Source organism: Coregonus lavaretus (genome assembly GCF_964263955.1).
Source record: "Coregonus lavaretus genome assembly, chromosome: 8".
Taxonomy (NCBI): Eukaryota; Metazoa; Chordata; class Actinopteri; order Salmoniformes; family Salmonidae; genus Coregonus; species Coregonus lavaretus.
In genome coordinates this window covers 5,444,210-5,468,592 of record NC_139995.1, presented here as the reverse complement: position 1 = coordinate 5,468,592, position 24,383 = coordinate 5,444,210, and the positions used below count along the sequence as shown (strand labels likewise).

At 47.1% G+C, this 24,383-nt stretch overlaps 1 protein-coding gene across 1 annotated transcript in view; it reads left to right on the top strand.

Annotated features, from left to right (window-relative positions):
• Positions 1–24,383, top strand: part of LOC311133166 (kinesin heavy chain-like) — a gene marked incomplete at both ends in the record, with an annotated part of 162,871 nt that overhangs the window by 89,253 nt on the left and 49,235 nt on the right. The window contains 4 exons of the mRNA XM_084166607.1: positions 2,546–2,694; positions 3,154–3,359; positions 21,330–21,398; positions 23,304–23,390. Coding sequence (XP_084022733.1) covers positions 2,546–2,694; positions 3,154–3,359; positions 21,330–21,398; positions 23,304–23,390 — 511 coding nt within the window. The remainder of the gene's footprint in view (positions 1–2,545; positions 2,695–3,153; positions 3,360–21,329; positions 21,399–23,303; positions 23,391–24,383) is intronic.

Here is a 24,383-nt window from a genome sequence, read left to right as displayed (position 1 = left end):
AACTTTGTGGCAACAGTTTGGGGAAGGCCCTTTCCTGTTTCAGCATGACAATGCTCCCGTGCACAAAGCGAGGTCCATACAGCAATGTTCCAACATCTAGTGGAAAGCCTTCCCAGAAGAGTGGAGGCTATTATAGCAGCAAAGGGGGGACCAACTCCATATTAATGCCCACGATTTTGTAATGAGATGTTCGAACAACAGGTCTCCACATACTTTTGGTCATGTAATATATAATGTATATTATGACGAGATACCCATGTTTCTGTCATGTTCGTTCATTGACGGGTCAGACCAAGGCGCAGCGTGATATGCATACATGTTTATTATACCGAATAAACACAACGACGACAAAACAACAAACTAAACGAAACGTGAAGTCCAAGGTACACAAACAACATACCCCACACGGAACAAGATCCCACAACCCACTAGTGCCAATAGGCTGCCTAAGTATGGACCCCAATCAGAGACAACGAGTGACAGCTGCCTCTGATTGGGAACCACACCGGCCAACATAGAAATACCCATACTAGAACCTATAACATAGAACAACACAACATAGAATATACACACCCTGACTCAACATATAAGCGTCCCCTGAGTCAGGGCGTGACAGTACCCCCCCCCCCCCCAAAGGTGCGGACTCTGACCGCACAACATAAACATAACAGGGTAGGGGCCGGGTGGGCATTCCGCCTTGGAGGCGGATCCGGCTCAGGGCGTGACGACCTCTCACTCTTCGCCTCCCTGTTGCGCCCCTGGTCTGGTCTAGACCTCGGCGCGTTGCTTCCCCTCTCTTTCCTCCCACTATACTCCAAGCCCTGTCTGGACCCTGGTGTGGGAGACCTCGAACCTGGAGAGGGGTTGACGTCTGGGTCTGGACTGGAGCCGCTGACCGGAGCTGGACCGGGCACCGGTGGAGCGGACTGCTCTGGCTCTAGACTGGAGCAGCTGACCGGAGCTGGATCAGGCACCGGTGGAGCGGACTGCTCTGGCTCCAGAGTGGAGCCGCTGACCGGAGCTGGACTGGACCCCGGTGAAGCGGATTGCTCTAGATCCGGAGTGGAGCAGCTGACCGGAGCTGAACTGGGCACCGGTGGAACAGGCACGGGCCGTGCCGGACTGGACACACGCACCACTGGCTTGGTGCGAGGAGCAGGTACAGGCCGGACCGGGCTGACGACGCGCACCTCTGGCTTGGTGCGAGGGGCAGGAACAGGCCGGGCCGGGCTGGCGACACGCACCACTGGCTTGGTGCGAGGGACAGGCCGGACCGGGCTGGCGACGCACACCACTGGCTTGGTTCGAGGGGCAGGAACAGGCCGGGCCGGGCTGGCGACGCGCACCACTGGCTTGGTGCGAGGGACAGGAACAGGCCGGACCGGGCTGGCGATGCGCACCACTATGTTGGTGCGAGGAGCAGGAACAGGCCGGGCCGGGCTGGCGACACGCACCACTGTCTTGGTGCGAGGGACAGGAACAGGCCGGACCGGGCTGGCGACACGCACCACTTTCCTGGTGCGAGGAGCTGGACTGGGTTCCTTTATTAACCCCCGCTCCTTCTGCTACCTAACCAGCTCCTCTCGCCGTGCCTCTACACTTCTCCCTTTTAGCCTCCTGTAGCCTCGTCACCCACCCCGTGTGCCCCCCACATCTTTTTTCTTGGGGTTACCTCTCGGGTCTCCGTCGTCAGCACGATTGGCGCCGCATCTCCTCTCCTGCCTGGGCATCTACCTTCGCCCATGGCCCTTTCCCCGCAAATATCTCCTCCCATGACCACCATTTGCCCACCTGTGACATGGCTATTCGCTCCTCCTGGGCACGCTGCTTGGTCCTTGTTTGGTGGGATCTTCTGTCACGTTCGTTCATTGACGGGTCAGACCAAGGCGCAGCGTGATATGCATACATGTTTATTATACCGAATAAACACAACGACGACAAAACAACAAACTAAACGAAACGTGAAGTCCAAGGTACACAAACAACATACCTCACACGGAACAAGATCCCACAACCCACTAGTGCCAATAGGCTGCCTAAGTATTGTCCCCAATCAGAGACAACGAGCGACAGCTGCCTCTGATTGGGAGCCACACCGGCCAACATAGAAATACCCATACTAGAACCTATAACATAGAACAACACAACATAGAATATACACACCCTGACTCAACATATAAGCGTCCCCTGAGTCAGGGCGTGACAGTTTCCACCCCAACAATGGGATTCTTTGTCCCAAAGGTGGGAAGGCTTTAGGTCTGCATACTGTATTAAGCCCATAAAAAGGAATTGAGCTAATTCTGGACAGATTTTGGTGAGAGTGAATCCATATAATTTTAGAATAAGTCACTAAGAACAATGTAATGTCAAACTTACAGAGCCTATCAATGCATCACTACCAACTGAATCATTACCAATACGTGTTTCATTGAATTGTCTTCCCCCAGAGCTAAGAGATCCAGAACAATAGAATCCATACAATTACACATCCTCTACCTAACTCATGCCTCACTGCCATCTCCTCTGTCTCTCTCTATCCCCCCAGAGCTAAGACAGTCAGGAACACAGCGTCAGTGAATCTGGAACTGACGGCAGAACAGTGGAAGAAGAAGTATGAGAAGGAGAAGGAGAAGAACAGGGTGATGAAGGAGACGGTACAGAGGCTGGAGTCTGAGCTCAACAGATGGAGGAATGGTGAGGCCATCCACGGACACCCACACCAGCACACAGGCACATAGACACTCAGGCAGATACACACACACACACACACAGGCACGCGAACGAGCAGAAAACACACAAACGAACACACACTCTCAAAGATGAATTGCAGTCCCCCACAGTGTCCTGGTGGCAGATTTTTTTGTGCCTTAATGTTTTATGGATTCTTATATTTTAGTAAATCCTCAGAGCATAAACATCTCCTAAGAGGGACATTATATACTGTAAACACACACATCCAAGACACACATGGACACATACATATTTTAGACTGTAGACACTCCGTCTGCTGCTCCAGAGCCACATATAGAGAGGGACACACGCATACACACACATTGGGCATCCTTGGCTAGCCTAAAGGAGATCACACACACATACACCCATACCTCCCCCAATGAGGCCTGTCCTTCTCATGATCCATTGTCCCTGCCTCAGGTGAGGAGGACCCAGAGCTGGATCAGTTGTGTCCTGGTGCTGTGCCTGTCGAGGGTCAGCTCCCCAGAGAAGAGAGCTCCTCCTCCAGTCTGAGTCGGCTGCCTAGAGAAGACAGTTCCTCCTCTATAGTGATCAGGATCTCAGAGGAGGAGAGACAGAAGTATGAGGAGGAGATACGGAAGCTCTACAAGCAGCTGGACGACAAGGTGAGGGGGTTCACACACTAAATGTAACTTCCATTTGAAGTTGATGCTTGATGTGACATAAGTGGAGTGTAGTTCCTACATCAAAAATAGTACAGTTTACTATAGTTCCTCCCACCAGCCTCCTCTGGTAAAATACTATACTACACTGTAGTATCCCTCGATCATGTGTAGTACATACTATAGAATGTTGTAGTATACTGTAGAATACTATAGGTTGTTATCAATAAACGTCACAATACGGTGCAGATTGTTCGATTTGCCTTCTGGGAGGCAAGGAGACCTCCAGCTCACATAAAAAAATTAACAACTGCGTGCCATTTTCAAGGGACTGTGAAATAAATGTTACAACTATTTGGTTGTAATATGATCACCTCTTGAAGAGCACAGTCTTAACTACTAATTTACGATTTATTCCATGCAAAACAATTGCCCACATTTAGATCTATCATCAGAGTTATACAGCAAGTAACTGCATGCTCTTCATGATCAGTAAAAGTAAATGTATCATGTATTTTCAGATATGTGTGGGTGGCCTATCTACAGTTGTAGTCGGGAGATTACATACACCTTAGCCAAATACATTTAAACTTAGTTTTTCACAATTCCTGATATTTAATCCTAGTAAATATTCCCTGTCTTAGGTCAGTTAGGATCGCTACTTTATTTTAAGAATGTGAAATGTCCGAATAATAGTAGAGAGAATGATTTATTTCAGCTTTTATTTCTTTCATCATATTCCTAGTGGGTCAGAAGTTTACATACACTCAATTAGTATTTGGTAGCATTGCCTTTAAATTGTTTAACTTGGGTCAAACGTTTCGGGTAGCCTTCCACAAGCTTCCCACAATAAGTTGGGTGAATTTTGGCCCATTCCTCCTGACAGAGCTGGTGTAACTGAGTCAGGTTTGTAGGCCTCCTTGCTCTCAAACGCTTTTTCAGTTCTGCCCACAGATTTTCTATAGGATTGAGGTCAGGGCTATGTGATGGCCACTCCAATACCTTGACTTTGTTGTCCATAAGCCATTTTCCCACAACTTTGGAAGTATGCTTGGGGTCGGTGTCCATTTGGAAGACCCCTTTGCGACCAAGCTTTAACTTCCTGACTGATGTCTTGAGATGTTGCTTTAATATATCCACATCATTTTCCTTCCTCATGATGCCATCTAATTTGTGAAGTGCACCAGTCCCTCCTTGCGCAAAGCACCCCCACAACATGATGCTGCCACCCCCGTGCTTCACGGTTGGGATGGTGTTCTTTGGCTTGCAAGCATCCCCCTTTTCCTCCAAACATAACGATGGTCATTATTGCCAAACCGTTCTATTTTTGTTTCATCAGACCAGAGGACATTTCTCCAAAAAGTACGATCTTTGTCCCAATGTGCAGTTGTAAACCGTAGTCTGGCTTTTTTATGGCGGTTTTGGAGAAGTGGCTTCTTCCTTGCTTTCAGGTTATGTCGATATAGGACTCGTTTTACTGTGGATATAGATGCTTTTGAACCTGTTTCCTCCACCATCTTCACAATGTCCTTTGCTGTTGTTTTGGGATTGAGTTGCACTTTTCGCACCAAAGTACGTTCATCTCTAGGAGACAGAACGCGTCTCCTTCCTGAGCGGTATGACGGCTGCGTGGTCCCATGGTGTTTATACTTGCATACTATTGTTTGTACAGATGAACGTGGTACCTTCAGACGTTTGGAAATTGCTCCCAATGATGATCCAGACTTGTGGATGTCTACAATTCTTTTTCTGAGGTCTTGGCTGATTTCTTTTGATTTTCCCATGATGTCAAGCAAAGAGGCACTGAGTTTGAAGGTAGGCCTTGAAATACATTGTCAGACTGGTGTAGGTGGATGATAGGAATCAGGCGCAGGAAACCAGGAGGACGTCAACAGAACTTTACTAAGTCCAAACACAAGTATAAGTCGCCAACCCAACCGGGTGGCGCGAACAATTACGCACGAAATACACAGTGCGAAAAAACAAGGGAAAAGCGCACACAGTGCGAGCTCTCGTAATACAACACAACGAGAGAACAAACTCGAAGTGGCAGGCTGACAAAAACAATCACGCATAACACCTGACCCAAACAAACAAACTAAATAAGGGGAACAATCAAGACACAAATAAGGGACAGGTGTTATGAACAGACAAAACCAAAAGAACAAGAAACATCGAACGGTGGCAGCTAGTACTCCGGAGACGACGACCGCCGAAGTCCGCCCGAACAAGGAAGAGGAGCAGCCTCGGCCGAAACCGTGACAGTACCCCCCCCTTGACGCGCGGCTCCAGCCGTGCGCCGACCCGGAGCTCGAGGACGACCCGGACGACGCGGAGCAGGGCGCGCAGGATGACCCCGATGGAAATCGGTCAGTAGGGACTGGTCTAACACGTCCCTCCTTGGCACCCAGCACCGCTCCTCCGGACCGTACCCCTCCCACTCCACGAGATATTGAAGACCCCCCATCCGGCGTCTAGAATCCAGGATGGACCTCACGGTGTACGCCGGAGCCCCCTCGATGTCCAACGGGGGCGGAGGAGTCTCCTCAATCTCAAAGTCCTGGAGTGGACCAGCTACCACCGGCCTGAGGAGAGACACATGGAACGAGGGGTTAATATTTTTGTAGTCAACAGGTAGTTCTAACCTATAACTCACCTCGTTCAATCTCCTCAGGACTTTAAACGGCCCCACAAACCGCCGACCCAGCTTCCGGCAGGGCAGGCGGAGAGGCAGGTTTCTGGTTGAGAGCCAGACTCGATCTCCAGGTGCGTACACTGGCCCCTCACTGCGGTGTAGGTCGGCGCTCGTCTTCTGTCGACGTATGGCACGCTGCAGATGGACGTGTGCAGCGTCCCACGTCTCCTCCGAGCGCCTTACCCACTCATCCACAGCGGGGGCCTCGATCTGGCTCTCATGCCATGGTGCCAGCACCGGCTGGTACCCCAACACACACTGAAACGGGGTTAGTTGGGTGGAGGAGTGGCGAAGAGAGTTCTGTGCCATCTCGGCCCAGGGCACATATCTCGCCCACTCCTCCGGCCGGCCCTGACAGTATGACCTCAGAAACCTACCCACATCCTGGTTGACACGTTCAACCTGCCCATTACTCTCCGGGTGGTAACCCGAGGTAAGGCTTACCGACACCCCCAACCGTTCCATAAATGCCCTCCACACTCTAGAGGTGAACTGGGGGCCTCGGTCAGACACTATATCCTCGGGTACCCCGTAATGCCGGAAGACATGGGTGAACAGAGCCTCAGCGGTCTGTAGGGCAGTGGGTAGACCCGGCATGGGAAGGAGACGACAGGCCTTCGAGAACCTATCCACAACGACCAGGATGGTAGTATTCCCCTGTGAGGGGGGAAGGTCGGTAACAAAATCCACCGAGAGGTGGGACCAGGGTCGTTGTGGAATAGGCAGGGGTTGTAACTTACCCCTGGGCAAATGTCTGGGCGCCTTACACTGGGCACACACCGAACCGGAGGAGACATAAATCCTCACATCCCTAGCTAACGTTGGCCACCAGTACTTCGTGCTAAGGCAGTGCACTGTCCGGCCGATACCCGGATGGCCAGAGGAGGGGGACGTATGAGCCCAACAAATGAGGCGATCGCGTATCTCGAGCGGAACGTACGTCCGACCCACAGGACACTGAGGAGGACTCGGGTCGGTGCGTAACGCCCGCTCGATCTCACCATCAACCTCCCACACCACCGGAGCAACCAGACAAGACTCCGGTAGTATGGGCGTGGACTCAACTGACCTCTCCTCTGCGTCATACCGCCGGGACAGAGCATCTGCCTTCCCGTTCTGGGACCCCGGGATGTATGTGATCTTAAACACAAACCGGGCCAGGAACATAGTCCAACGAGCCTGGCGAGGATTCAGTCTCCTAGCTGCCCGGATGTACTCCAGGTTACGATGGTCAGTTTGAATGAGGAAAGGGTGTTGAGCCCCCTCGAGCCAATGCCGCCACACCTTTAGGGCCTGTACCACGGCTAACAGCTCCCTGTCTCCTACGTCATAATTCCGCTCCGCCGGACTGAGCTTCTTAGAGTAGAACGCACAGGGACGGAGTTTAGGTGGAGTACCAGAACGCTGGGAAAGAACGGCCCCTATCCCGGCCTCTGACGCGTCCACCTCTACTTGGAACGGTAAAGAGGGATCCGGATGCGCCAACACCGGCGCCGAGGTAAACAGGTCCTTCAGTCTCCCAAATGCCCTGTCCGCCTCAGCTGACCACCGCAAGCGCACCGGACCCCCCTTTAACAGAGACGTTATGGGAGCTGCCACCTGTCCAAAACCCCGGATAAACCTCCGGTAGTAATTCGCAAAACCCAAGAACCGTTGCACCTCCTTCACAGTGGTTGGGGTCTGCCAATTACGCACAGCTGACACCCGGTCTACCTCCATCTTCACCCCTGACGCAGATAACTGGTAACCCAGAAAGGAGACCGACTTCTGAAAAAACAGACATTTCTCTGCCTTGACATATAGGTCATGCTCCAACAGCCTCCGCAATACTCGGCGCACCAGGGCTACATGCTCAGCACGGGTAGGACTATACACCAGAATGTCGTCGATGTACACAACCACTCCCTGTCCCTGCATGTCCCGGAAAATCTCATCAACGAAGGATTGGAAGACTGAGGGAGCATTCATCAACCCATATGGCATGACTAGATACTCGTAGTGCCCGGAAGTCGTGCTAAACGCTGTCTTCCATTCATCGCCCTTTCGGATGCGCACCAAGTTATATGCGCTCCTAAGATCCAATTTTGTAAAGAACTGCGCACCGTGCAGTGACTCCGTCATAGTCGCAATCAGAGGAAGTGGATAGCTGTACTTCACTGTGATCTGATTGAGACCGCGGTAATCAATACACGGCCGCAGACCTCCATCCTTCTTCTTCACAAAAAAGAAACTTGAGGAAACGGGTGAAACGGAGGGCCGTATGTATCCCTGTCTAAGAGACTCAGAGATGTATGTCTCCATAGATTTCTTCTCCTCTTGAGACAAGGGATACACATGGCTCCGCGGGAGAGCTGCGCCTGACTGGAGATCTATCGCACAATCCCCCCGTCTATGAGGCGGCAGCTGCGCAGCCCTAGTCTTACTGAACGCCAATGCCAAATCCTCATACTCGGGGGGAATCTGCAGTGCTGGCATTAGATTCAGACTCTCCACCGAGGTCGCCCCTATGGAAACACCCAGACACCGCCCCTCACATTGAGCAGACCACCCTTTAAGAGCTTTCTCTCGCCACCCAATAATAGGGTCATGAGTCATCAACCAGGGAAGACCCAGCACCACCGGATACGCAGGAGAGTCAATCAGATAAAGCTGAATTCTCTCCTCATGACCCTCCTGCGCCATCATCTGAAGTGGTGCTGTGACCTCCCTAATCAACCCAGACCCTAACGGACGGCTATCTAGGGCATGGACGGGGAAAGGCTTATCCACTGGAAGAAGGGGAATCCCTAACTCTAAACAGAACTGGCGATCTATAAAATTCCCAGCTGCGCCTGAATCTACCAGCGCCTTATGCTGGGAACGAGGTGCAACCTGTGGGAAACAAACAGGCAAGGTTAGGTGCACGACAGAAAGCTCTGGGTAAGCAGGGCGCCTACTCACCTGGGGGGACCCCCCAATGCTAGACCTGCCTTCTCCTCCCCTGGAGGACCCGCCCCAGCACCTAGCCGCAGTGTGCCCTCCACGACCACAGTTGGTGCAAGGGCCGGGTCCCCGTGGGCTCCTCCTCCTCCTTTCCCTAGCGCCAGCACCCCCGAGCTCCATAGGACTCGGCTCGGAGGCGCTGGAGAGTGGAATGGGCGAACCCCCCCCTCCGGGACGCCCACGGGTGGCGAGCAGGGTATCCAGCCGGATGGCCATGTCGACCAGTTGGTCGAAAGTGAACGACGTGTCCCTGCACGCCAACTCTCGCTGGACGTCCTCTCGGAGGCTGCAGCGGAAATGGTCAATATGGGCCCGCTCATTCCACCCTGCATCAGCCGCTAGGGTCCGGAACTCTAAGGCAAAGTCCTGTGCGCTCCTCATCCCCTGTCGGAGGTAGAACAGACGTTCCCCCGCCGCCTTCCCTTCTGGTGGATGGTCGAATACAGCACGGAAGCGGCGGGAGAACTCCGCATAGTTCGTGGTTGCGGCGTCCATTCTCCTCCACTCGGCGTTGGCCCACTCCAACGCCTTGCCGGTGAGACAGGAGATGAGGGCTGAGACGCTCTCGTGTCCCGAGGGCGCCGGGTGTACGGTGGCGAGGTAGAGCTCCACCTGCAGCAGGAACCCTTGACACCCGGCGGTGGAGCCGTCGTACGCCCTCGGGAGCGAGAGCCGAATCCCACTGGGTTCCGGAGATGAAACCGGAGGGCTGACCGCTGGAGCCGGGTCGGTGGTTGGAGGTGTGGGCACCCCGCTGGTCTCCCATCGGTGTAGAGTGTTCATCACCCTCTCCAGGGCGTGACAGACCTGGTTCATTCGGTCCTCCTGACCACGAAGACGTTCGTCCATATCGGCGGTCGGCGCGGTCGCTCCTGCTGATTCCATTGGGATGCGTGATTCTGTCAGACTGGTGTAGGTGGATGATAGGAATCAGGCGCAGGAAACCAGGAGGACGTCAACAGAACTTTACTAAGTCCAAACACAAGTATAAGTCGCCAACCCAACCGGGTGGCGCGAACAATTACGCACGAAATACACAGTGCGAAAAAACAAGGGAAAAGCGCACACAGTGCGAGCTCTCGTAATACAACACAACGAGAGAACAAACTCGAAGTGGCAGGCTGACAAAAACAATCACGCATAACACCTGACCCAAACAAACAAACTAAATAAGGGGAACAATCAAGACACAAATAAGGGACAGGTGTTATGAACAGACAAAACCAAAAGAACAAGAAACATCGAACGGTGGCAGCTAGTACTCCGGAGACGACGACCGCCGAAGTCCGCCCGAACAAGGAAGAGGAGCAGCCTCGGCCGAAACCGTGACATACATCCACAGGTACACCTCCAATTGACTCAAATTATGTCAATTAGCCTATCAGAAGCTTCTAAAGCCATGACATCATTTTCTAGAATTTTCCAAGCTGTTTAAAGGCACAGTCAACTTAGTGTATGTAAACTTCTGACCCACTGGAGTTGTGATACAGTGAATTATAAGTGAAATAATCTGTCTGTAAACAATTGTTGTAAAAATTACTTGTGTCATGCACAAAGTAGATGTCCTAACCGACTTGCCAAAACTATAGTTTGTTAACAAGACATTTGTGGTGTGGTTGAAAAACAAGTTTTAATGACTCCAACCTAAGTGTATGTAAACTTCCGACTTCAACTGTATAATATTTCCCAGCATGGTCTATTGCAGGGAGATTTTCAGAATTGTTTATTTTACTATAGTATCTTTGTTTTTGCATGTACATTGATTGGTTGATACATTTTATGTTACACAAAGATAAATACCATACCGTTTTCTAAACTAATTAAATCTGTTTGTTTTCTAGACTAATCCAATTAGTTAATAATTAGATTTATTGCACCCATTACTGAGATGGTTGTTCCAGTTTAGATGATTGAGGTAGTCTCAGTGTTCAATCTTCCCTACCCTAGTAGTCATTCTGAATGCAGGTTGGGGGTGATTAAGATTAACTTGTCGGATATCGTAACTCTGGCTGGATTCCAATAGGAATTACACATCACTTTGCAAGCCTGCATAATGTGATTTGCAGGCATGATGTGGCCTGAATACCAGGAGATTCCTAACACCACTGTGTTAGGGTATAACTAGGCCCTCAATGAAAGGCCTTATGATATATGTAATGCATTGTCGTAAATAATAACAGTTTAAAGGCTAATAAGTCTGGTGGGTTCTACCCATTCATAGAGGGTTCTATGACGAACCCTCCAAAGATTAAAGGGTTGTCTGTATAACCCTTCATAGAGGGTTCTAGGCAGAGCCCTTCATAGAGGGTTCTATGTAGAACCATATACAGTACAGGGGGTTCTAGATAGAACCCTCTGCAAAGGGTTTTACCTAGCACCAAAAATGGTTCCACTATGGGGACAAACCGAAGAACCCTGTACGGTTCTATGTAGCACCTTTTTTTCTAAGAGTGTATTGAAAGATCTAGGCAGTGGGGACTGTCTAATTGTTATGATTTTTTTTGACAACATTGCAGACAGGCAAAGGTGCAGAGAAGGAAGTTGGGTTACTTCTACGTAACTTTAAGTTACTCTTAAGTCAGGCAAATACATGTCACTTCCTGTTTCAAATGCTTGTCACTTCCTGTTGAACACGGAATGAAGGATAGCTTGATTAGTTGTTTTGGAAAGTTTTGAAAGTCTATTGAAAAAGTTTAGTTACTAGCTAGCTGCCTTTTGAGTTTGGATCCCATGACGCTGTTGGCATCAGTTTCTGGGACCGCTACTATCTGTCCAGTGATCCTGCCAACCAAAGCCGGGTCTGAGGAGCTGTTTGGCGTAGCAGCTAGCCTAGCTGTTAGCTAGCTGCTTGTCAAGCTAGCAGGGTTTTCTTGAGGGCTTGAATGCAGCCCGGTTTGCCATTGTGGCTGGGACCGCAGACCTGCCCTGTCTGGAACTGCGAGGAGTAACAGCGAAACCTACGTTGCTACCATGACAAAGACCAAAGCTGGCGGGAGTACCGTTGAGGACAGTGGTGTCTCTCTATCACAGGTGAAGGATCTTTTCAACAAACAAAAATAGTTCTACAAGCAGTTGTTACAACAACTACAAAATAGCTTCAAGTGTTTTGTCCAAATACTGGTGGAGTCAACTAATAAAATAATGGACGACCTGACCAGAGAGGTCCAGGACCTGAAGAACAGTTTGCAGTTCTCCCAGGGTCAGCTCTATACGTTTAAACAGGAGAACGGCAAGATGACAGCAATCTGTAAGTCATTGAGAGAGGACATCAGTTCTGTATGTGAATCCATGATAACAATGATGGAGAAATCAGATTATCTCGAGGGACAGTCAAGGCGGAACAACATGGTTTTGGACGGAATTGCAGAATCTCCACATGAGACCTGGACGGAGTCTGAGGACAATGTGAGGGAAATGATCTCAGAGAAACTGAACATGGACCACAGGAGATTGAGGTGGAGCACGCCACCAGGACTGAAAGATCCACCATCGGCCCAGGTGACAGGCCCAGGCCGATATTGGTCAACTTCCTGAGGTACAAGGACAAGGTTGCTGTTCTGGAAAGAGCCAAGAACTTGAGGGGAACGTATCTTCCTCGAGGACTATCCTGAAGCTGTGCACCAGAAGAAGAAAGAATTTATCCCAGCCATGAAAGCTGGGGACATTGCTTACATCCGTTATGACAGGCTCATTGTCCACCCTCCCTCCCAAAAGCCTGGAGGGGATGAGAGAACCAAACCTATGAGTTCGTAGCTTCAACCCAGCAGCACACACACACACACACACACACACTTACACACACCAACTGATTAATGGACTGCTGAATGTATATGCTTTTCTCTTGCTTTGTTTGCTCTTTTCCATATTATGAGTATCTCTGATGAGCTACCCAGGAAAGGGCTGAAAAAACAGTGGGGGAAAAAAGTATTTAGTCAGCCACCAATTGTGCAAGTTCTCCCACTTAAAAAGATGAGAGAGGCCTTTAATTTTCATCATAGGTACACGTCAACTATGACAGACAAATTTAGATTTTTTTCCTCCAGAAAATCACATTGTAGGATTTTTAATGAATTTATTTGCAAATTATGGTGAAAAATAAGTATTTGGTCACCTACAAACAAGCATTATTTCTGGCTCTCACAGACCTGTAACTTCTTCTTTAAGAGGCTCCTCTGTCCTCCACTCGTTACCTGTATTAATGGCACCTGTTTGAACTTGTTATCAGTATAAAAGACACCTGTCCACAACCTCAAACAGTCACACTCCAAACTCCACTATGGCCAAGACCAAAGAGCTGTCAAAGGACACCAGAAACAAAATTGTAGACCTGCACCAGGCTGGGAAGACTGAATCTGCAATAGGTAAGCAGCTTGGTTTGAAGAAATCAACTGTGGGAGCAAGTATTAGGAAATGGAAGACATACAAGACCACTGATAATCTCCCTTGATCTGGGGCTCCACGCAAGATCTCACCCCGTGGGGTCAAAATGATCACAAGAACGGTGAGCAAAAATCCCAGAACCACACGGGGGGACCTAGTGAATGACCTGCAGAGAGCTGGGACCAAAGTAACAAAGCCTACCATCAGTAACACACTACGCCAGGGACTCAAATCCTGCAGTGCCAGACGTGTCCCCCTGCTTAAGCCAGTACATCTCCAGGCCCATCTGAAGTTTGCTAGAGTGCATTTAGATGATCCAGAAGAGGATTGGGAGAATGTCATATCGTCAGATGAAACCAAAATATAACTTTTTGGTAAAAACTCAACTCGTCTTGCTAGGAGGACAAAGAATGCTGAGTTGCATCCAAAGAACACCATACCTACTGTGAATCATGGGGGTGGAAACATCATGCTTTGGGGCTGTTTTTCTGCAAAGGGACCAGGACGACTGATCCGTGCAAAGGAAAGAATGAATGGGGCCATGTATCGTGAGATTTTGAGTGTAAACCTCCTTCCATCAGCAAGGGCATTGAAGTAACGTGGCTGGGTCTTTCAGCATAACAATGATCCCAAACACACCGCCCGGGCAATGAAGGAGTGGCTTCGTAAGAAGCATTTCAAGGTCCTGGAGTGGCCTAGCCAGTCTCCAGATCTCAACCCCATAGAAAATCTTTGGAGGGAGTTGAAAGTCCGTGTTGCCCAGCAACAGCCCCAAAACATCACTGCTCTAGAGGAGATCTGCATGGAGGAATGGGCCAAAATACCAGCAACAGTGTGTGAAAACCTTGTGAAGACTTACAGAAAACGTTTGACCTGTGTCATTGCCAACAAAGGGTATATAACAAAGTATTGAGAAACTTTTGTTATTGACCAAATACTTATTTTCCACCATAATTTGCAAATAAATTCATAAAAAATCCTACAATGTGATTTTCTGGAGAAAAAAAATCTCAATTTGTCTGTCATAGTTGACGTGCACCTATGATGAAAATTACAGGCCTCTCTCATCTTTTTAATTGGGAGAACTTGCACAATTGGTGGCTGACTAAATACTTTTTTTCCCCACTCTATAAGAATTTGTTCTTAACTGATTTGCCAAGTTAAATAGATAAAAATTCCAGTAATGCTTACAGAAGATCTCATGTCAAGTGTTATTGAAGTACTGTGGCTGCAGGTTCACCTGCCTCATCTAAAGCCTATTATTTTGGGGTGTTGCTATAGGCCACCAAGTGCTAACAGTCAGTATCTAAATAATTTGTGTGAAATTCTAGATAGTGTATGTGATGTAAACAGAGAGGTCTACTTTCTTGGGGACCTGAATATTGACTAGTTTTCATCAAGCTGTCCGCTCAAGAGGAAGCTTCTCACTTTAACCAGTGCCTGTAATCTGGTTCAGGTTATTAATCATCAAGGGTGTTTAAAAACACTACAGGAACAAGATCATCCACACGTATTGATCAACTTTTTACTAATACTGTAGAACATTGTTCTAAAGCTGTATCCATACCCATTGGATGCAGTGATCACAATATAGTGGCTATATCCAGGAAAGCCAAAATTCCAAAAGCTGGGCCTAAAATAGTGTATAAAAATCATACAAAAGATTTTGCTGTGATTCTTATGTGGATGATGTTAAAAATATTTGTTGATCTGATGTGATTAATAAGGATCATCCAGACGCTGCACTTGATGACTTTATGAAATTGAGGAGTGGCTAATAAGTCTGGCTGCACATCCTATTGGCTGACTTACTGCAAATTGAGAAATGATGTGACTAAACTCAACAAAAAAAGAAGAAACTGTATTATGAAGCCAAGATCAATGATATAAAGAATGATGGGGAAAATATAACTTTTTAGTACTTTAAATTAAATAATGGGCAGAAAGACAAATTCAACTCCATCTTTCACTGAATCAGATGGCTTATTCATCACAAAACCATTTGATGTTGCCAATTATTTGAATGATTACTTCATTGGCAAAGTGGGCAAACTTAAGCAGGAAATATGCATAAAAAATAAAATTATGAAAGAAAAGCATTGCAAGTTAGAATTCTGTAAAGTTATTGTTATCAATCAACTTAGATGGATTGACAACTTAGATGGAAAGTTACTGTGGATGGTAGCTGACTCTATATCCACTCCTATCTGTCATATCTTTAATCTAAGTCTTTTTCCTCAGACCTGGAGGGAAGCCAAAGTCATTCCGCTACCCAAGAGTGGTAAAGCAGCCTTTACTAGTTCTAACAGCAGACCTATCAGCTTGCTGCCAAAATTGTGTTTGACCAAATACAATGCTATTTCTCTGTAAACAAATTAACAACAGACTTTCAGCATGCTTATAGAGAAGGGCACTCAACATATACTGCACTGACACAAATTACTGATGATTGGTTGAAAGAAATTGATAATTAGAAGATTATGGGAGCTGTACTGTTAGATTTCAGTGCAGCCTTTGATATTATTGAACATGGATGTTGTTGTTGGCTAATCAGCCTTGAGCTAGCCTCGAGTCAGGCATATCTCCCGGCTATCTACCTCTCTGTCAACCGGACGGGACCTCCTAGAGTCGACACGGAGCCCCGCCGATCCATCACGACTTGTCTGCCGACGTAATCGTCTGTGGTTTCAACAGGCTTCCCGTTGCGATGACCACGAAGATCCATCTGCTAGCCCCGGCCCGCTAGCACACGCAAACAACAGCCGTGCTTCCTGCTCGCTGTGCTGTAGCACCAATTCGAACTGCTCTCGGACTCACATATTGCTGTTCACTGGACCTTATGATCACTCAGCTGCACAGCTGATGCCTGCTGGACTGTTCCTTTACATGGTACCCTGTCCTTTTTATCTGTTTAGCCTCAGCCCAAACTTTCATCGCCATTACCAGTTGTTGTCTTAGCTCTCTCTAATAACACCTGTGATTGCTTTATGCCTCTCTCCCATGTCAATATGCCTTGCCTATTGCTGTTCCAGTTAGTTCTTATTATACAATTTCACTAGAACACCAAGTCATTCTCAAACTGCCTCAAATAGCTCCTTTGTTCCACCCCCCATACACGCCGAGGCCGGCTCAATCGGTGCCTCCAGCGATGCTATCTCTTTCATTGTTACCCAATGCTTAGGTTTACCTCCACTGTACTCATATCCTTCCATATCCTTGTCTGTACATAATGCCCTGAATCTATTAAACAACGCCCGGAAATCTGCCCCCTTTATTCTCTGTACCCAACGCACTAGAAGACCAGTTCTTAAAGCCTTTAGCCGTATCCTTATTCTAGTCCTCCTCTGTTCCTCTGGTGATGTAGAGGCTAACCCAGGCCCTGCAGCCCCCAGTATCACTCCTACTCCCCAGGAGCTATAATTTGTTGACTTCTGTAACCGTAAAAGCCTTGGTTTTCTGCACGTTAACATCAGAAGCCTCCTTCCTAAGTTTTAGTTATTCACTGCGTTAGCACACTCCGCCAACCCTGATGTTCTAGCAGTGTCTGAATCCTGGCTTAGGAAGGCCACCAAAAATTCAGAAATGTCCATCCCCAACTACAACATTTTCCGTCTAGATAGAACTGCCAAAGGGGGTGGAGTTGCAATGTACTGTAGTGATAGCCTACAGAGCTCTATCATACTATCCAGGTCTGTGCCCAAACAGTTTGAGCTCCTACTTCTAAAAATCCACCTTTCCAGAAATAAGTCTCTCACTGTTGCCGCTTGCTACAGACCCCCCTCAGCCCCAGCTGTGCCCTGGACACCATATGTGAATTGATTGCCCCCCATCTATCCTCAGAGTTCGTACTGTTGGTGACCTAAATTGGGATATGCTTAACACCCCGGCCATCCTACAAAGATGCCCTCAATCTCACACAAATTATCAAGGAACCTACCAGGTACAACCCTAAATCTGTAAACATGGGCACCCTCATAGATATCATCCTGACTAACACCCTCTAAATACACCTCCGCTGTCTTCAACCAGGATGTCAGCGATCACTGCCTTATTGTCTGCATCCGTAACGGGTCCGCGGTCAAATGACCACCCCTAATCACTGTCAAACGCTCCCTAAAACACTTTACCGAGCAGGCCTTCATAATCATGCCCCATTCAAAAAATTCAGAACTAAGAACAGATATAGCCCCTGGTTCTCCTCAGACTTGACTGCCCTTGACCAGCACAAAAACATCCTGTGGCGTACTGCATTAGTATCGAATAGCCCCCGCGATATGCAACTTTTCAGGGAAGTCAGGAACCAATATACACAAGCAGTTAGGAAAGCAAAGGCTAGCTTTTTCAAACAGAGATTTGCATCCTGTAGCACTAACTCCAAAAAGTTTTGGGACACTGTAAAGTCCATGGAGAATAAGAGCACCTCCTCTCAACTGCCCACTGCACTGAGTCTAGGAAACACTATCACAAACGATAAATCTACAATAAGAATTTCGAGAATTTCAACAAGCATTTTGCTACGGCTGGCCATGCTTTCCACCTGGCTACCACTACCCCGGCCACCAGCTCTGCACCCTCCGCTGCAACTTGCCCATTCCCCCCCCGCTTCTCCTTCACACAAATTCAGACAGCTGATGTTCTGAAAGAGCTGCAAAATCTGGTCCCCTACAAATCATCTGGGCTAGACAATCTGGACCCTTTTTTTCTAAAAATAGCCGCAGAAATTGTCGCAACCCCTATTACTAGCCTGTTCAACCACTCTTTCGTAATGTCTGAGATCCCCAGAGATTGGAAAGCTGCCGCGGTCATCCCCCTCTTCAAAGGGGGTGACACTCTAGATCCAAACTGTTACAGACCTATACCCATCCTGCCCTTAGGTTATGTTATGTTTCACAGAGTCGTGGACAACGACATGGATAACATACAGATGGCTGTGTTTTTAGTGCATCGGCAAGATAGAACAGCTGCCTCTGGTAAGACAAGGGGTGGTAGTCTGTGTCTATTTGTCAATAACAGCTGGTGCACAAAATCTAATATTAAGGAAGTCTCGAGGTGTTGCTCACCTGAGGGAGAGTATCTCATGATAAGCTGTAGACCACACAATTTACCAAGAGAGTTTCCATCTATATTTTCCGTTGCTGTCTATTTACCACCACAAACCGATGCTGGCACTAAGACCTCACTCAACGAGCTGTATAAGGCCATAAGCAAACAAGAAAATGCTCATCCAGAGGTGGCGCTCCTAGTGGCCGGGGACTTCAACGCAGGGAAACTTAAATAAGTTTTACCTAATTTCTACCAGCAACCAGAGGAAAAAAACTCTAGACCACCTTTAATCCACACACAGAGACGCGTACAAAGCTCTCCCTCGGCCTCCATTTGGCAAATCTGACCATAACTCTATCCTCCTGATTCCTGCTTACAAGCAAAAACGAAAGCAGGAAGTACCAGTGACTCGCTCAATACGGAAGTGGTCAGATGACGCAGATGCTAAGCTACAGGACTGTTTTGCTAGTACAGACTGGAATATGTTTCCGGGATTGTTCCGATGGCATTGAGTAGTACAACACATCAGTCACTGGCTTCATCAATAAGTGCATCGATGTTGTCGTCCCCACAGTGACCGTACAAACATACCCCAACCAGAAGCCATGGATTACAGGCAACATCCGCACTGAGCTAAAGGGTAGAGCTGCCGCTTTCAAGGAGTGGCACTCTAACCCGGACGCTTATAAGAAATCCCGCTATGCCCTCTGACGAACCATCAAACAGGCAAAGCGTCAATACAGGACTAAGATCGAATCCTACTACACCGGCTCTGACGCTCGTCCGATGTGGCAGGGCTTGCAAACTATTAAGGACTACAAAGGGAAGCACAGCCGCGAGCTGCCCAGTGACACGAGCCTACCAGACGAGCTAAATGACTTCTATGTGCACTTCGAGGCAAGCAACACTGAAGCATGCATGAGAGCACAAGCTGTTCAACATATTATTTGGCCAGACTCACAACATTTTCCTTTCTTTCTGTGCCACCAAATGTTTGCATACTACTGGTAAAGTGAACAGGTTTAGCTAATACTGTAACATAATGGAACAATGTTAGCGGGGAGAGGCTGTACGGACACTCCTGGCCTGCAAAACGATGACATACAGTATGTCGTGCAGCTGAGAGCCAAGTCAACCAAATCACACATGGTTGTGACAAGGACACTGTGTCCAGGTGTGGTTGCCGTTCATGCTTTCCCCATTGAGTAGACTGTATCACGTTGACATCTAGATGGCTACCAATATTTGTTATTTCTTTTGTAGTCTGCTATCCTACTTTAAATATAATAATCCTGGGAGATAAATAAATTGGCCACGTTAGTAGCTACCGTCGGTGACACTGTGATAAAGCTCCCCAGTGGGAAGCGCCTTAGGTAGGCAGGCACCTCGATACAACACTGGTAATTCACACTGGCTTTAGTGGCTCGCGAGTGGTTTATGTGTAAAATGCGACATGTCAAACTTAAAAAACTGTTGTGCCGGTAATATGGGTAATATCTTTTGAACTGCTAGAAACAAGCCATTTTCTCTGTAGTGATGGTGAAAACATAACGTTCCCGAAAAACAGTATTTTTTTGCATTTTACCAATAATGCAATGCAATCTACAGCATTAATGCTGTAAAATACATTTACAGTATTTTACTGTGCATTCTACAGTGTTTTACTATTGAAATTACACAAACGTCTTACAGTGTAGTATATGTAAGGGATAAATGCCAACATTCTGCACATTACCTTGGAAATAATGGATGACGCACAGGGACGAAGCAGAGCAGAGTCCAAGGTAATGTACAGAACGGAAGTTTTTATCCCGCTTATACCACAGTTCCCAAAGAAATCGATACTAAACCACACATTTACCAATAATTAAATAAAAATGCACTGATATTTTTATGAGCAAATTCATATGTTCTCATCTTTTGGTTGCTAGAGATGAGACCCAGTCGTTCGTTCGATTAGTTTTATATTTAGGGACGCGACCCAGTTGTTCATTCTATATGTTCCGTTGCCATGCTCGCTGGCAACGTTCTTATTCCTTGCTTGCTAGCTAGCAAACTAGCTATGGCTAACACAGTCAAGACCTCTGCAGACAGAATAACAGCAAAGTAGCTACATTAGCATTTGTTAAAGCTGTTTTCTATTGACATTCATTTTGATACATCCATAGCAATGAGCTGATGATGCCCAATTTTGCCTGGCGTAGTGCCTTCTTGTCAGGACACTCATCGACACTGTTCATTACAAGGAGATCACATTGCATATCAAACTCTAGGCTAGAAGCTAGCTAAATAGTTTGTTGCTAGCAAACTTGTCAATATGACAACCAAATTCAAAAATATCAGTTGCTGAAAACAGCTGGTCAAACTAGAAATTTCATGTGGGAGGATTTGACAGCATAGCGCCACTTGTCATGTTCATCACTCACAACGTTAGGTCCATCAGATGCAAAACAAATTTGAGCTAGCTACGTTTTTCTTCGTTGGACTTGGGTTTAAAATGTATCCAATTTCGGTTTCTGTTGTTGTTGGTTTAGCTTTCTGTAACTTTTTAGTAAGTACGGTCTGCATGTGTAGGAGCATATTGCGTCATGATTGCAAGGTGTGCCAATATTTTCCAATTGTCCCGATACCTTTTACAACTGTCCCGTTATCTAGGTTTAATGTCCATTCTAGAATGCCCTTCTAGCCAATCAGAAATGAGAATTCAACAATGCTGTGGTATAAAAATATAGTAATACTACAATATTTATACCATAGTATACTATAGTATTTTTTCATGTGGTTTGTCTCTGTGCATGATGAACTACTTTACCCATAATGCTCTGTATAACATACCTGGTTTTCACTGTCTGTGTGTGTGTGTGTCTACACAGGATGATGAGATCAACCAGCAGAGTCAGCTGGCGGAGAAGCTGAAGGAGCAGATGCTGGACCAGGAAGAGGTACAACACCCTCCCTCTACTCAGCCCAATGTTCTTCCTCATCTATCTTCCTCTATCCATCTATTATTCAGCCCATCTGAGCTCCACTTAGTCTTAGTTGGCAGGAGAAGATTAATTGACATTTTTGTCATGCAAAAGAGCAGAGATCTGTGCCAGAAATACTGTAAAATGAAAAAAGAATCTGCAGGGTGATTTAATTTCATTTATACTGAACAAAAATATAAACACAATATGTAAAGTGTTGGATACAATCTATCTGCAATATTAAGCTGATCCATCCCCCCCCCCAAAAAATAAAATAAATAAGTGTTGGTCCAATGTTTCAGGAAATAAAAGATCCCATTAATTTTCTATACGCAAACATTTTTTTTTTTTGTTTACATCCCTGTTAATGAGCATTTCTCCTTTGCCAAGATAATCCATACACATGACAGGAGCTGATTAAACAGCATGATCATTACAGAGGTGCACCTTGTGCCGAGGACAATAAAAGGCCACGCTAAAATGTGCAGTTTTGTCACAACACAATGCCACATATGTCTCAAGTTTTTAAGGGAGCGTGCAATTGGCATGCTGACTGCAGGAATGTCCACTAGAGCTGTTACTAGAGAATTGAATGTTCATTTCTCTACCATCGTCGTTTTAGAGAATTTGGCAGGACGGCCAACCGGCCTCACTACCGCAGACCACGTGTAAACACGTCAGCCCAGGACCTCCACATCCGGCTTCTTCACCTGCGGGATCATCTGAGACCAGCCACCCGGAGAGCTGATGAAACTGTGGGTTTGCACAAACACATAATTTCTGCACAAACTGTCAGAAACTGTCTCAGGGAAGCTGATCTGCGTGCTCGTCGTCCTCACCAGGGTCTTGACATGACTGCAGTTTGGCGTCGTAACCGACTTTAGTGGGCAAATGCTCACCTTCGATGGCCAATGGCACGCTGGAGAAGTGTGCTCTTCACGGGTGAATCCTGGTTTCAATTGTACCGGGCAGACAACATTTATGGCATCGTGTGGGCGGGCGGTTTGCTGATGTCAAAGTTGTGAACAGAGTGCCCCATGGTGGCTGTGGGGTTATGGTATGGGCAGGGATAAGTTACGGACAGCGAACACAATTGCATTTTATCGATGGCAATTTGAATGCACAGAGATACCGTGACGAAATCCTGAGGCCCATTGTCCTGCCATTCATCCACATCCGTTGCCATCACCTCATGTTTCAGCATGATAATGCACTGCCCCATGTCGCAAGGATCTGTACACAATTCCTGGAAGCTGAAAATGTCCCAGTTCTTCCATGCCCTGCATACTCACCAGACATGTCACCCATTGAGCATGTTTGGGATGCTCTGGGTCAACGTGTACGACAGCGTGTTCTAGTTCCCGCCAATATCCAGCAACTTCGCACAGCCATTGAAGAGGTGTGGGACAACATTCCACAGGCCACAATCAACAGCCTGATCAACTCTATGCAAAGGAGATGTGTCGAGCTGCATGAGGCAAATGGTGGTCACACCAGATACTGACTGGTGTTCTGATCCACAACCCTACATTTTTTAAAAGGTATAAGTGGCCAACAGATGCATATATGTATTCCCAGTCATGTGAAATCCATCGATTAGGGCTTAATGAATTTATTTCAATTGACTGATTTCCTTGAACTGTAACTCAGTAAAATCTTAGAAATTGTTGCATGTTGTGGTTATTTTTGATCAGTGTAATTTCATTCGGGAATTGGAGTATTCAGAACTCAACTCACATTTGATAATCTGCCATCACTTATCTTTTATTTGTAACGCTATGGTTATGGTTATTCAGCCTGGGAACTGGCCCAAATGTTGAGGCGCTACGCTCCAAGGAGCTAGCAAAGATAAGTGAGTGATGGTTATTGTGTGTCTCCCAGATCCTAGCCTCCTCCTGTGGGGACAGTGAGAAGGTGTCATCGGAGCTGGGCAGACTACAGATGGAGAGTGACGTTGCCAAGGCAGAGGTTGGTGGGCCGATTGATTGAGTGATTGATTTAATTTATTTGACAATTTAATACATACAGTGGGGAAAAAAAGTATTTAGTCAGCCACCAATTGTGCAAGTTCTCCCACTTCAAAAGATGAGAGAGAACTGTAATTTTCATCATAGGTACACGTCAACTATGACAGACAAATTGAGATTTTCTTTTTCAGATAATCACATTGTAGGATTTTTTATGAATTTATTTGCAAATTATGGTGGAAAATAAGTATTTGGTCACCTACAAACAAGCAAGATTTCTGGCTCTCACAGACCTGTAACTTCTTCTTTAAGAGGCTCCTCTGTCCTCCACTCGTTACCTGTATTAATGGCACCTGTTTGAACTTGTTATCAGTATAAAAGACACGTGTCCACAACCTCAAACAGTCACACTCCAAACTCCACTATGGCCAAGACCAAAGAGCTGTCAAAGGACACCAGAAACAAAATTGTAGACCTGCACCAGGCTGGGAAGACTGAATCTGCAATAGGTAAGCAGCTTGGTTTGAAGAAATCAACTGTGGGAGCAATTATTAGGAAATGGAAGACATACAATACCACTGATAATCTCCCTCGATCTGGGGCTCCACGCAAGATCTCACCCCATGGGGTCAAAATGATCACAAGAACAGTGAGCAAAAATCCCAGAACCACACGTGGGGACATAGTGAATGACCTGCAGAGAGCTGGGACCAAAGTAACAAAGCCTACCATCAGTAACACACTACGCCGCCAGGGACTCAAATCCTGCAGTGCCAGACGTGTCCCCCTGCTTAAGCCAGTACATGTCCAGGCCCGTCTGAAGTTTGCTAGAGTGCATTTGGATGATCCAGAAGAGGATTGGGAGAATGTCATATGATCAGATGAAACCAAAATATAACTTTTTGGTAAAAACTTAACTCGTCGTGTTTGGAGGACAAAGAATGCTGAGTTGCATCCAAAGAACACCATACCTACTGTGAAGCATGGGGGTGGA